Raw genomic sequence first — 15286 nt, forward strand, 5'->3', positions numbered from 1 at the left:
CTGATCCCAAAGTTTTGAACATTAGTGTATATTGCTTTTTTAAGTTTAAGTTTTTAAGTTAATTAAAGATTCTCATTTATTTTGTCTTCAGCTCTCAGCGGCACAAGTGCAATCTTAAAAGTTTTTTTTTCTTTTTTTTTGCAGTGATGCAATAGAAGAACCATTTTTGGTTCCCCAAAGAAACTGTCAATAAACAGTTCTTAAACCAACTTGGTGTTCTTGGTGTAAAAATATATTTTTTTAATCTAAAGAACCTTTTTTTCCAGTATAAAGTGCAATAGAAAGTTTCCATGGATGTTCTTAATTGAACCATAGATGCCAATAAAGATCTTTTTTAAGTGTAAGCATTTTACCAACAATATGCCACCTTTACAGACTCTCTGTGTAAAAGTGATAGCCAAAAGTGGATTATGAAGGGCTTTGTAAACACAATTGACATTAATAAAATGAAACAAGCAGAACATTTAATTTAACCTTCAATGATATTTATTGAAATGACACACAACAACAGTCTCATATAACACACTATAGGCTAAACAAGTTGAATGGATGGAATGGATCAGAATTGCATTAGTATATTTAATCCATTTAGCATTTGTTTTTCTGGTCTTTTCATCCATCCGTTCACTCGTCTGATTTTGACCGCATCATCCGTTGCTCTGAAGTTCACTTGACACGTGCTTTTTCCACTCATATCCAGATGATTTTTGAGAGAAGGCAATAGAACCCTTACCATTACTAAACTCAGTAATGGTAACGGTTTAATCGCCACTCTCTGTCAAAGTGTTTGTGGGTCCAGGAAACTGTCGGAGGCATATTGACCCCCCTGGGTAGTACATCATCTATACTGTAGTGTCTCAATAATGAACTTACAGTATACGATGATATCCTGTCTAGAGGGCAAGATTGATGAAACACTTCCACTTTGGAAATCCACTGAACATTCACAACTACTATTTCTGACATTTTCTATGATCTATTGTTTAGTTTATCTAAAGATTGAACATTCTTTTTAGAAACATTAGAATTAGAAATGTTACATGTCCCAAATCAATTCACAAAACTGTAAAGAATAGTTTCCATATATGTTTCTTTAACTACATTATTATCAGTTCAGATGGTCTAAATTGTTAGATTTATTTGTGTTTCCAAAAGGTTCTCCTGCAGAAATTCTTTCCAAATCTTGAGAGATGATCTCACACCTGTGGAAGATCCACCACATGGGTCTATTCATCTGAAAGGAAGAGCAGCTGCCATCCTGTAGTTCATAGTCACCGGTGACACACTCACCTTTAGGTCTGCGTCCGCGTCCTCAGTAAGTGTTTTAATTGCCTTCATCCGCCACCTCTAGCCGTCTTTTCACAAGTCTGTTGTCTCCATGCTGTGAAGCGATCGTAAACTCTGCCCCCTTGGTTCTGAGTTTTAATGCTCGCTGCTCATTTGCATATGATGACTCAAAGGCTGTTCCATCCTTATCATGCTCTTCCCTTCACTCTGCTGACCAATCAGATTCATTCCCTATATCAGACCCCGAACAGCTACTTGGTCCCAGGACTCGCTCTCACGCGAGTGTGTGAACCCACACCCAAACTCCCCCACCCCTGGAATAAATTTGAAATTGTACCAAATAGTTGGTGGAAAATATTTAAGATCCAAAAAACATATTTTATGCATATTATATTGGTTTCTTAAGATGTTATATAGCCAGATGTGCATATTACAATAAAATATTGTAATACAATTATGAATTACACGATAAAATAACCTTAAAACATCTTATATTTATATTGCGTTATAGCCACTTGAGACTGAACTGAAATATTTTAAATGTCTATATTGAGACTATGAGGGGTTTACAAAAACATATGTGACCCTGGACCACAAAACCAGTTATAATTCGCATGGGTATATTTGTGGCAATAGCCAACAATAGGTATGGGTCAAAATTATAGATTTTTCTTTTATGCCAAAAAATCATTAGGATATTAAGTAAAGATCATGTTGCATGAAGATATTCTGTAAATTTCCCACCGTAAATATATAAAAAATATACTTTTGTGAGTGAATGCAGCAAAATCGCACACTTAAATGGACAACTTTAAAGGCGATTTTGAAGTCAATGTTTAGATTTATTAGCACCCTCAGATTCCAGATATTCATATAGTTGTATCTCGGCCAAATATTGTCCTATCCTAACAAACCATACATCAATGGAAAGCTTATTTATTGTAATTATAATTATCATAAAAAAAATTACGCTTGTGACTGGTTTTGTGGTCCAGGGTCACATATTACTAATCGACAATTTTGTATTCAATTTATCCACAAGATGGATTTCATGACATTACAACAGTGCAATAGATGCATGATTCATGGATCACAGTGGCCAATTGTTGATTGACTACCAAAAAAAAATCACCTCTGGGTGTCTGTCCTCATACCCATGTGTGAGCTGTGACAAATTAACCTGATTCTACATCTGTAGTTGTCCTCAGCATCTAGATGTTAAAGGTCTATTGGCTAACATGGGAGTGGCCCCCCACAGTTACTGTGGAGACAGACTCTCGATTAGGGTGGGGTTGGGGGGTGTTTGTGACTGCTTGGGCCATGCAAACTGATAAAAACAAGATTACGGCCTATCTGAGTTACACCAGCATGTAGCAAGCCGCTGACGCCTTATCTGCCTCTCGATAGATGGACATTTCTGTTAATTTGTGATGATTTCACTGAATTTCACTGGCTGTGGCCAGTTAGACATGAAGGGTGCTGGAAACTGCCTCTTATGAAACACAAGTATAGATCCTAGTATCCTGATCTAGCTGATTTGGGATCATTTAAACTTGATGGTCGTTAAGTGCTGGCATAATGTATGTGAAGATTAAATTCTTGGATAACAGTCCTGCTATATCTTTTTAGCAAAGCACTTAAAGGGATAGTTCACCCAAAAATGAAAATTTTGTCATCACTTACTCACCCTTAAGTTGCTCCAAACCTGTATGGGTTTCTTTCTTCTGTTGAACACAAAATAATATATTTTGAAGAATGCTGGTAACCAGACAGTTGACGGCACCCATTGACTTCCATAGTATTTTTTTTCCTACTATGGAAGTCAATGGGTGCCATCAAATGTCTGGTTTTGGGTGAACTATACCTTTAACAAGATGATTAGTAATGACTTTTTTTTATCAGGTAGTTTACTGTAAACTGCCTTGAATGAAAAATACTAAATGATTGACAGTTTAGGACAAGCCAAGGGCTCTTTGGTGGATAAACAGACTGAGGAGGGACCCACGTTATAATGTATTAAAATTAATGTTACACATATAACGTGTGTACTATTTAATGTGTTTACAATCCATTCACATCCATTAAAATAAATGAAAATCCATAAAAGCATTCTCTTCTCTATCTTGCTTCTAATCTAGTTGTGTAATAAACCGGGCATTGCATATTACGAATAGTGTTGGCTCTTTGACTAATTGTTTTTGTACCTCTTTTAAGTCACTTTAGATAAAAGTGTCTTCTAAATGCATCAATTTAAATGTAAAATATAAAATAATTTGTAATTTGTATTTATTTGTCATTTATATTGATGACAATACAGTATGTGCACATTTAATTGCACTTTTGTTTAATTTTCTTGTATTTAAATTAGCATGAAAACAAATATTGCAGGAGGAACAATAAAACATTAGCTTAATTAACTCAACATTTTTTTATTAAGTGTTTTAATTTTTTCTAAATTAGTTTGAGCACAAACAGTGGGACCTCTGTTGAAGACTTACTGCAATTTCATGTCAAACATATTTGCCTTTAAATAGTTAAGTAGTCTAAACTATTTAAATAAGCTTTGTCAGATGTTTACACCAGTTGCATGGTGATACTCCAGAGCGGTGTCTTCGAAAAACTGGTGAGAAATATAACAATAAATTCATCTCTGTACCACAGTGAAGCATGAAGGAAGCACTGTCATTGTGTGGGGAACCCTTTTAGTTGCTGGTATTGGTGAGCTACTTCACTGTGAAAAGTCATTTAATGCTTTGCAGTACAGGAGAATATTGCAGAATGCCTTGCTTCACATAATTGAAAAGTTATCTAAAGAGGAATGATCAGATGTTATTTTTCAACATCAAGACAATGCTCCTGCCCAAATTGCAAAGATCCAAGAAGTGGCTTGAGATCAAGTCCATCATCAGGCTCATGTTCGGCCTGGTAAGAGTCTAGATATGAACCCTAGTGAACATTTGGCCTCACATTAAACTCAGACGAGCTGGGAGACATTTTTCAACTACTCATGAACAGTTTGAAGCCATCAACACTGAGTGGAACAACACTGATTTTTCTTTTTCTTAAACATTTAACAAAGGGGAAGGCTTTTCCATGCTATGTTACTTTGTGCAATTCTGGCTAATTTCCTGACCAGTGATTTGTGATAAAAATGGTTAAGACCATTAAAAGACCTCGTTCCATTTTTTTTACCTTTAAATTAACCCTTTTTTTTGTCCACAAAAGTTTGCTAGTGTCCACATGTTACGAGTATAGTCTTAAAGGGACTGTGTGTAGGAATTTCTCCCATCTAGTGGTGAAATTGGATTTTGCATTCAAACGAATAGTGCTCTCCAGCGCCTCATTTTTTCAAATGCGCGTTGCATCTACGGTAGCCGTTATGTACTAAAAAGCTATGACAGGATGTCTTATAATAGCACTTCGAGTTTTTCTTCGGGTGAACAGGTTTGTTATTTAAAACAAACTGAAACTTGGAACAACGAAAAAAAGAATGCTACAGTATGAATTACTGACTGTGAAAAACATTAACTATGGTAATTAGTAGTAATGCCTTCTTTACTCGTTATATTTTTTGAAGTACGTGCATTGTTAGATATCATCATCATCATCAGCGCATTCTATAACTTACTCAATAGCTGCTATTCATTAAAGAGCCTGTTTAACTTTTAACTATAAATGTTCTACTGTCTATATAATAAAGTACACAACCAAGCAGTGAAAAAAAAGCTTGTAATTAAGACCGTAACATTGACTTACCTGTCGAGAAGAAAGCAGGCAACTTCAGGGTCTCTTTTGAAAGCTTTCTCCTGCATTAGCTATCCCGACATTAACCCTTGTTTTTGTAATCTCCGGTCACATTTACTTTTACGGTCTATTTTGGACTTTTTGGACGACGAGGACTCATCCTGTGACTCAGCATATGTATGAATGACCGGTGTATAAATAACCGTGCAGTGCATCCTTTTAAACTTGTCGGGCAGTGACAAGCGCCTCTCACTGCTCTGCTCCTCCGCTTCTGCTGGCTTCAGTCACGTGACGCTGGTTCTGAACGAAAACGCGTTGTGGAAACGCGTTGGCCTAGTACTTTTTGTCCCTCTCTGCTATTATAGTTTATCAAGATGGCGGAACTACATGGAAGCCTCCGTGGACCTACCCGTCCCATGTATATAAAGATAATAAATTCTTTGTTTACGAGGATTAGTCTGATCATTGGCATAGCTATTTGTACACCATTGAGGGCATATTTATTAATAAAAATATTGATTTTAGATAATAAAATACCTAAAAAGCTACACATAGTCCCTTTAAGTCATTTACTACTTGAAAATAAACTTGGAGGTGTTTAGCAAGGTGGATTTAAGTGTTTAACTGCCTAAACACATCCAAAACCAGTATAAAAATGCACTTAAGTTGCCACACATAAATACTGCTGTCCAGGATTATTTTGTCAGGCCTCACTCAATGGGTGTTTTGATAGAGAAGCCCTTAGCAAATGACCTGAAACCATATTCAGTGCATGATTTTAATGTTTAAGACTGGAAATTATCCACTGAATGCTGATATTTGACAGTTCTACCAAGAGCCAATAAATAGTGAAGACTTCCTGCAGTAATGAGGGGACAAACTGCTGGTGTGATTAACACCAATATGTGCGTGTCTGTATGGGTTTAGACGAAGTGTTAGGGAACCCTTGGCCTCCAGAGTAAAATGCACCCCCCTTTCCCCCAGATCCAGAGAATGTTGTTTCTACACACCTATGTGGGCAGGCTGGAGCACAAACTGGGAACTGGGAGAGACAAAGAGACAGATCAAAGACGAGACTGATGTTTTGACAGAAGTGCACATACACACCTCTGTCCTCTTTGAAGTGATGGAAAGGTAGCAACCTAAGGAAAGTCCTTGCAGGTCATTGGCTTTGGAAGCTACAAACCTCTGGACAAGTCTCTTTAGTTTGCTGCTCCGGTCTCATGGTCATGTATCTCCCAGAGGAACGGCCTGTGCTGGACTTACCTTACCAAATGAATCATTTAGCTAATAACTATGGATATTATCCACAAGGTAAGACTGACTTTACATTCCTCACATTTTGAGGAGTTCAAATTCAATTTCAGGGTTATTTTATGAGTTTTTCAAAAGACTTTTAACATTCAACAAACAAGTGTCATGCTGGAGAACTATTGTTGTAAATATGTAACGTGGTGAATAAAAATGTGAAATGATTCTATTATTGATTAGACTGTAAGGAACCCATCTGCCGAACTCAGCACAGCACCAATGGCAGGATGAGCAGTGCTGAAGCTGAACTGACCTCACTGCCAGTTCATGTGTCACTGCAAGATCGGGAGCTTTGGGACAAATTCAGCGGTATCGGCACTGAGATGCTGATTACTAAATCTGGCAGGTATGCGCTTATGCGGTATTGGTACTTTTATGCTTGGTTTCACAGACCAAGGCTTAAGCCTAGTCCCAGACTGAAATGCATGTTTGAGCTGTTTTAACTGAAAGCAACTTGCACTGACATATCTTAAAATATGCCATTGTTTTGAGATTCACAACAGTAATTTTTTTCTAAGGCATTTTCATAAAAGGCCTAATCCTGGCTTAATCTAAGCCCTGTCTGTGAAACCAGGCCATGATGTTTATAATATGGAATTTCTACACGACAAATGGAATTGTGTCTGGATTTACACCTATTTAGTGCAATAAATCTTAAATATTTGTCAGTGTATCAAAAGTCAGGTTACAAAGAGAAGAGGTGTTCTTAAGTGAATTCACTGAACCGTTCATTTAGTTGAATATTCCTAAACACATGAAACCTAAAATAATTGCCTTTATAGAGGCCGTCTTCTAATATGTGATGACCAGTGGTGTAGTAGTAAAAAAAGAGGTGGGTAAACTATAAATTCTGGTGGACCACGACGTGTATCCTGATGACATCGCTATAGGCTATCATTTGATGGTACTACCAAGGGTATCACTGGTTGTTCCCTCATCATAGGTCACACAATCACTATTCAATTCATACATTAATCTAAGTTCTTGTTAAAGAGACTCAAAAAGGAATAATATGGTTGAAATCTATAAAGTTTACTAAATGACAAAACAGAGAGATCAAAAATATTTATGAGAGATCGAGAGGGAGGCTTATATCCAGGGCTTCCAATGCAATGCACTTGTGCATAATGATTAGTGATTTGGGATTATTTTCATAGTCGATTCATCTGTTGAATATTTCCTCGATTAATTGATTAATTTTTTGGTCTATCAGAAAAATGTGGATCAGTGTTTCCCTGTAGAGGGAAAAGTCTTAAACCTGGTGCAGGCTTTTGACTCTCTTGTACAGTTGGGTTTTGACATGCTCCCTACATTAAACCAGCTGCCTGTAATGAAATTAAAAAATCCCTTTTTTGCATTGTTTTAATGATTTCCTGTTGCGGCTGCGATCAAGTTTCATTCTCGCGCAGCTTGTTTAGTAACTTCACGAGCGTGTGTTTTCTGCTACGTGTGTGCGCCGTTCTCTTTGTTCCGTGTGTGTGTGTGTATGTGTGTGTCGGCGCGCTGCGCTCTCTGCTCCGTGTTTGTGCTACGCGTTCTGCTCTGTCGTTAACGGCTCAAATGCTCGAATCATGTACCGATCGGCGATAACGCACTGGAAAAACAAAGTCCGCTCAAATAACGTGAAATTTAGAGGTGGATAAACGCACTTTGGAGGTGGGCAAACGCTATTTCCGAATTTTGGGAGGTGCGTAAACGGCGTTTACGTGCGTTTAGCCTCCACTACATCCCTGGTGATGACTAATTGTTATGGTGTGTTTCCGGTGTACTTTTATTCCAGGCGTATGTTTCCCAGCTGCAAAGTAACAGTGACAGGACTGAATCCTAAAGTCAAGTATGTGGTGATAATGGACATGGTGCCGTTTGATAACCGCAAGTACAAGGTACCTCCCCTCCACCCCTCCCTTATGGCACATACACACATACTCAATTCAACCCCCTCCATTCTCCCTAACAAACACACATATAGGCCTACTATCATTTAAACGTTTAGGGTCAGTATAAGATTTTTCTTTTCTTTTAATAATTTAATACTGGCACAAAAGATTTCAAACAAATCCTGCTCTTTTGAACTATCTATTTTTTGCTCTTTTGACTTTATCAAAGATTCCTGAAAAAACATACATCACAGTTTCCACAAAAATATTATGATTATATGATTTCTGAAAGATCATGTGACACTGATACTGAACATTCAGCTTTGTCATCACAGGAATAAATTACAATACAAAACAGTTCTTTTAAATTGTAATCATATTTCACAATATTACTGTTTTTACTGTATTTTGGCCCAAAAAAATGGCCTTGGTGAGCATAAGAAACTTTTCTCAAAAACATTTTGAGTTTACCATTTAACTATTTTAACTATCTCTGTTCTATTCCTTAATATTAATATTTTAACTGATCCACATGACATTTTAGCTCCAGGTGAGTATAGGGATGTTATAGTTCTGCAAACCTGATGTTTGATTTTATTTTGAAAGTTATGAACAAAGCCAAAGACCTAAAAATTTGATTGTTGTACTCTTGATAACTATCTATACACTTATATTGTTGCAGTGGAATAAGGATTGTTGGGAAGTGAATGGTTCAACTGATCCACACCTGCCCAATCGGTTCTTCGTCCATCCAGACTCGCCTGCACCTGGAGAGAAATGGATGCAGTATCCAATCTCCTTCCACAAGCTCAAACTGACCAACAACACGCTTAACTCCAATGGCCTGGTGAGCTTTTAGAAATGGGGGAAATGTTCTGGTTGAAAGGTTCATAAAGAAAGCATATTCATAGAAAGTATGTTTTTCCATAATCCATAGAAAGGATTATATTTCTGTTTCTCTCCACGTTCATTAGGTGGTTCTCCACTCCATGCACAAATACCAGCCCCGTCTACACATAGTCCAGTCTCCAGACCCCTGTAACCCTCACAACCCTGGCGGTTACCTGCGCTTCACCTTCCCTGAAGCTGCTTTTGTAGCCGTCACAGCCTACCAGAACCAGGAGGTGAGCACAGACATTTCACATGTGACGAATACTGTATGAAAAAATAGGAAATTTAGAGCTGGCCTTCAAAGATGCTTTTTTTTTTTGGAGTTCCACTGCCATCTAGTGGCTCAAATTCACGAGGCTAAAGACGTATCAATGTAGCTTAATTAAAAATTGATACAGTTATAGAATCTAGTATCCAGTTCAAAAGTATGTGATGCTTGTAATTTAAAAAATATATCAGCAATTTATTTGAAAGCTGAAAAATTAACATTTGTGCAAGTGTTAACCGGCATGTCTGTGGTTTTTGTTGATGGTACCCTTTATTTTTCTTCCTCAACACAGATCACAAAACTCAAGATTGACAACAACCCCTTTGCCAAAGGCTTTCGTGACAATGGACTGAACAGGAAAAGGTGAGAAACAATTGGTCACCACAAAAAAAGTGATGGAGAGCTATTTTCATCATTTCTTTCAATTCAGGAAAATTCTTTAGAGAATATGACAGTATCAAGGCTGATTAATTATAATGTTTTCAACCGTGCAAGTAAATGAGTAGATTTCCATCATTCCAAAGGGTAAATCAAATGTACATAGTGTATTTAATAAAATGTACATATTGTTTCCTGTCCTGACTATTGAAATGACCTTCACCCTGATAAGTAATTCTGATATTTTGTCAATATAACCTTTATAATTTCTCCTCATTAGGTTTAGAGACAAAGAGACCCAAGAGACCCAGGATTCAGATGGACAGGACAAACGAGATTTGACACCAAATGAGCATGGTATGATTTTTTCCCCCATTGTTGCTTCACATCATATGCATTGGTGTTGCTGGATGTTTCTGTTGTGATGACCTGGTGCCCAGCAGGTGGCAGCACAGGGGCTTCATGGCAGTCACAAGGGTCACCTTGATGTGACATTTCACTTACTACTTAATTAGCTGTTTTTCTTTGGACAGACTCTTTGAAATAAATTGTGTGGGTTAAGTTTCACTATTTCTGCTTTTCTGTTGTCCAGTAGCAGAGGGACAGTCACAGAAAGACGAGGATGTGGACGTGACCGTGTCCAGCTCTGTTGACTGCAGCAGTACCCTGAATTTCTCAGACGTGGCTTCCTCGGTCACCCCAAACCCTTTCATATCGGCCTTCAAAAACCTCAGCACAACTGGAGGACCTTCACCCCAGCAGACCCACACCATTCTCAGCCTCAGTAACAGACACCTGAACAGGTGAGTCTCGCTTTGTGTGATGCAGTGAATATCGGAATATAATCACACTATAATATTTTGCTGCACTTGTACTGTAAATACTCAATTTTGCTCTGAACCTATGTATTATATTTTATTATAGAGATTCAGAGGTAAAATATGTGACAAAGATGAAAACCCCGATGGGGAAGAAATTTTCTAAATATCAGCTAAGCTGTAAAATGTGGATTTAAAGTCAGTTTTAGCATGGAGATATAGGGATAAAACCATAGACTGTAAAAAAATATGGACGTAGTGTCCGTGACGTCACCCGTAGGTTTCTGAAGAGCATTTTTGAAGCCTAAAGTGGGCGGAGCCGGCCGTCGCCATCTTGGCCTTGCGTCACTCCCGGATAACAGAAAATAGACAAACAGGCGGGGCGTGAGTGGAGCTGAGGAGCCTGGCCTGGCTATCTGAAATCACCTAGCTCGACGTGATCGAGTTAGCTGATGATGTAAAGCCAATTAAACGTTCCTATTTTTGCCCTTCGTAATATTATAATAGTTAAAAGACATGGCTACAACAAGTGAGACTGTGTATTACTTCGAGAGTGTTTGTGTGTGACAGTGATTTATGTGCATACAGTATGTCCGTCACTCTTTCATGGTCCGTCAGCGCGGCATTGCTCAAGTTCGTAGAGAGCTTATTCAGTCCATTTTAAATTCTGATTTTGGCCGTCTCTCAAATGGGTTAAACCATAGATATATTGCCTATGAAGTTCAAGTAAATGCGCTAGAAAATCCGCGCTCATTCATGTGCATTTATTGCATGGACGGAGAAAGCGCCGACGCCTGCATGATTTCATCTGACGGTACATAAGCATATTATAATCCATCTGTTCCGTGAGAGCAGAACGAACGAGCATTTATTGACGTTTTAAATTTGAAAACCCCAAAAAGCAACGAAATTGTCAGACATCCATTAGTGCATGTTCACAGAGGAAAACAACTGAAATACAGCGCTGGTTGTTCTCTCGAACGATAACGACGGAATCCAAAGACGTGGGCTTTGTACCCAAGTATTAAATTGTATGAAATAATCCCGAAAAAAGCACAAACACTGCAGAGATGGCAAGTTCAGCAGCTAACATTTGCTGAGGTGAAGTGACGGCTGGTAACAGCAGACAAACGGCTAGCATTTACATCAGCGACAACCCACCTGTCACTCAAGTGGCCACTGGCCACACCCTTAAATTTAAATATTAATCAACTAAACGGACGAGTTATAAAATAATTCACCCCCCTCACAGTTGTTATGAAGGGCAAAATTAGCTGTATAGACCAAAGCCACATAGAGATCCAGGCTGTAAACATATTTTTTTCTGCTGTAAAGTTGGTAATTTTAACATGAGGGAGATACAGATTTGACTTACTTCTGCAGCCAGGCCAAGCGGCCAGTCAATGAATTGCAGTTTAACTCACTTCCGTGTTGGTTTCAAGAGAGAGACGGGGAGGTTGCCGCTTGGATAAAACTTATACCCTTTATAGAGTTCTTTGTAGAGAAAAAATCTCTCTTCACTTCAGTTGTCTCAGGCTGCACTGTTATATATAAAAAACCTATTCAATTAAATATGACAATACTAGGGCTGTCCCCGACTATGGATTTTCATAGTCGAATCAGAATCGTCATGTCTTGCCTATAGTCGACTAATAGTCGAATCATGTGTATGGGGGTGGGGCTGGGGGCGGGGCTTTAACGTTTCAAAGCCGCGATGTACAGAAAATCACACAAAGCTATAGAAGAAAATGTATAAAAACATTTTGGATCAATAAAACTAAGAAATAACAAATAACTCCAGAAAGGCCACACTGCAGACAGGATTTGCATTCCACATGCAAATCAAATTAAATCGGCTAAATTACCTGTGCGAGCAGGCCAGCCTACAGCACAACATCAATGCACCGAAAAAATAAACAATTAATTTACTAAATTAAATTAGAACAGAATATACCTTTCTAATAAATAAAAATACAAAACGAAATAAATCAGAATCAAGTCACAAGATGAGCAAATGTGTGCAAAATGCCTAAAGTGCAGAGGAATATATATTCAAAACACAAGCCACAAATAGTTAGATTAGATAACCCTGACAGATTAGGCCAATAAATAAAATAAAAATAAAGAAATTATTAAAATAACGATAGTAGCCAGAATTTTCAACTTTGTCTTTTTAACTGCAGAAACAACAATAAATGCTAAACTGGAGAGGCAGTCTTTTTAGCTAAAAATGTTCACAGCATCCAAAAATCAAATTAGAACCGGCTGAAAGTTTTGAAATCACTTGGACCCTATACCTGATCGAGAGAACAAACCCAGTCTTTCACTCTGTCTGTCCGTTGGAGTCTATTCAAATTGTGCGCGCGGATAAAATACATTCTAACGTGAAACCCAGTCTATGCGTGAAACGTGTTAACGTTGGCCGGCAGAAGTGCGATCATGGTTTTCCTGATGCTAAATCCAGCCTTGGAGAATATCCTTTCTGATGGTGTAGCTACATTCACACTTTAGATTTTCTTATCCCAGACATTGTTAAAGATGTAAATCCTTGCCGCGAAGACGCTCCTCTGTCGGTCACGGATTGAAAGTGAAACTTAAATCTGTCACGGGGTGTTTGGATTTATTCACGCACGTTAAAAAATATTTATTAAAAGCTTCTTTCTTTGCACATTTTTATATACAGCATTATCATAACAGGCTGAATATTAACGAATTGACATAAAGCTAGTTCTATGTGAAATCAGACATTGAGCGCCCTCATATAGCCAAAGTGGCATGATCCTCATTTCATAACACCTCTGCGAAGATTCGACCGTGAGATCGGTAGTCGAATCAGGCTCCTCCTATCGAAGCATCGAATCTTCGACTATTCGGGGTCACCCCTAGACAATACTACTGCTTATAATAATAATAATAATAATAATAATAATAATAATAAGAAGAAGAAGAAGAAGAAGAAGAAGAATGAACATGCAGGCTTGTAAAAAGCTTAAATTTTAAGTGTTTTGAGAATAGAACACATTATTACTTGAATATTAATTGACTATTGACTAATTTTAGAATAATTCTAATTACACAAATCAATAAAGAAATATATGATTATAGTTATAATACTATTGTACTGTAAAATAAAAATAATATTTAATAATATTAACAATAGTAACAATAATAATAATAATTTCATTTTACAGAACAAGAGTAAAATTACAAGTACAATTCTGAATGTGATTTCAACAAGTGTCCCTGGATCAACATCTGGATCAACCAACCAATCAGATTTGAGGGGACATGTTTACAGTTTATGTCAGGTTTAGGCGCTTCTATATCAGTGTTATTCACATATTATTTCCCTCTGATTTCAGGGATAAGTTATGGGTAGGGTTAGGTTTAGGAGTAGGGATAAGGTTAGGGTTAGGAACATGTTTTTGGACAGGAATATGTTGATCCAGGAACATGTCTTGGCAAAATCACGGTGAACCGTAAGAACTTTTATTTTGAAGGAAAGGCTACTTTGGAAGCAAAACAGTGATTTTTGCAGAAAAAGTTTGCATCCCTGGAGATCAAAATGATCTCAGTTTATCCCTTTCTTGACAAGTACTACATGCAGGTGTGACAGTGTTCAAAATAACTGTCCAAATAACTTTTTTTTTTTTTTCAGTCCCAGAGAAGCCAGACCCTCCAGCCTCCATAGTCTTTGTGCAGCTCTGCCCATGGCCCAGAGCTCCTGTGTCCAGTCCTCCACAGCAGACACCAACCTCAGCCGACTGCCATCTCAGATCAGCAGCCCTCTAAACCACCACCACCACCACCACCACCACCGCAGTCCGGCCTCTCAGACCCCTGGCAGATCCATAATTCAGCTCCAGTCTTATTTTCCTACCCCTCCCCATCCCTCAAGGCAATGTCCTGACATGGAGCTGCCTCTCCCTCTGCCTCCTAAACTGAGTCGGATGCAACTTCCTGAAAGTGTTCTGAGGAACCTGGAGATGACCCCAGTCTACGACTACATTAATCCGAGACCCTTCACCGACATCCTCAACAGGATCCATTTTCGACCGTTAGACTCTGGACCAGCAGGGAAGGGCCTGCAAAATCCCCACCACCCTGAGCAGTTCCTCCGCGGGTCAGAACGAGAGCTGCGCCCGCAGATTTATCCAGCTGTTCAGGAATACATTGATCAACAATTCACACTGAACAGCATGCTGAACAGCCAGACTGAACACAGATCACAGATGGACTACGTCAGTGCCAGACCACTAACTGAATACTATTGTGAACAGCAGACTGAGAAATGAAGTTTGTCGGTTATCATCTAATTACGCCTCATTATGTTGCTCATGTCCAGCAGAGACTGCTCTGCTTCAGTCCGTTCCCCTCTGCATCACTAGTTTACAAACCAGATGTTGAACACAGAGGGCTTCACAACAAAAGAATGTAAATATTATTTTCAGTGGGAAATAAGGTTGTTTGCTGTAGCTGATGTTCATATTTATGTGCCCCACTCCATCTGGTATGGAACACACACTTTTTATTATCCAAACAACTCCTATCAATTTTTTTTTTTTTTTTTTTTACATTAAAACTAAATACTGTTCTGCATTGAGTTTTCATTTGTTTTAAGTCATTACAAACATAACTTTTCTTAGTATTGTAAAGTTGCCTTTTACAAAGCCCATAAACTCAGTCTAGTCTAAAATGGCAAACACACAAAA

At 38.2% G+C, this 15286-nt stretch overlaps 1 protein-coding gene and 1 long non-coding RNA gene across 4 annotated transcripts; one reads left to right on the forward strand and one right to left on the reverse strand.

Moving 5' to 3' along the window:
* Nucleotides 1–463: 463 nt before the first annotated feature.
* Nucleotides 464–1448, reverse strand: LOC311083391. Its single transcript, XR_014606283.1, has 2 exons — nt 1291–1448; nt 464–1202 (listed from the first exon to the last, which is right to left on the reverse strand). It is a non-coding gene; the product is annotated as an uncharacterized lncRNA (long non-coding RNA).
* A 4713-nt stretch (nt 1449–6161) lies between these two features.
* tbx16l (T-box transcription factor 16, like) lies at nt 6162–15282 on the forward strand. Of its 3 annotated transcripts, XM_084113506.1 has the most exons (9): nt 6162–6345; nt 6523–6688; nt 8123–8225; nt 8902–9066; nt 9194–9343; nt 9671–9741; nt 10037–10113; nt 10352–10559; nt 14233–15007. In XM_084113506.1, exons 1-9 carry the CDS (start codon nt 6255–6257, stop codon nt 14867–14869), a joined length of 1668 nt encoding a protein of 555 aa, XP_083969632.1. In that variant the 5' UTR covers nt 6162–6254; the 3' UTR covers nt 14870–15007. The 3 variants fall into 3 exon arrangements, with proteins under 3 accessions (XP_083969632.1, XP_083969631.1, XP_083969630.1); XM_084113505.1 differs by lacking the exons at nt 6162–6345; nt 6523–6688 and adding an exon at nt 7740–7998 and having other exon boundaries at nt 14233–15173; XM_084113504.1 differs by lacking the exons at nt 6162–6345; nt 6523–6688 and adding an exon at nt 7815–7998 and having other exon boundaries at nt 10349–10559; nt 14233–15282.
* The last annotated feature ends 4 nt before the right edge of the window (nt 15283–15286 follow it).

The sequence above is a fragment of the Abramis brama genome (assembly GCF_963993115.1).
Source record: "Abramis brama genome assembly, chromosome: 5".
Taxonomy (NCBI): Eukaryota; Metazoa; Chordata; class Actinopteri; order Cypriniformes; family Leuciscidae; genus Abramis; species Abramis brama.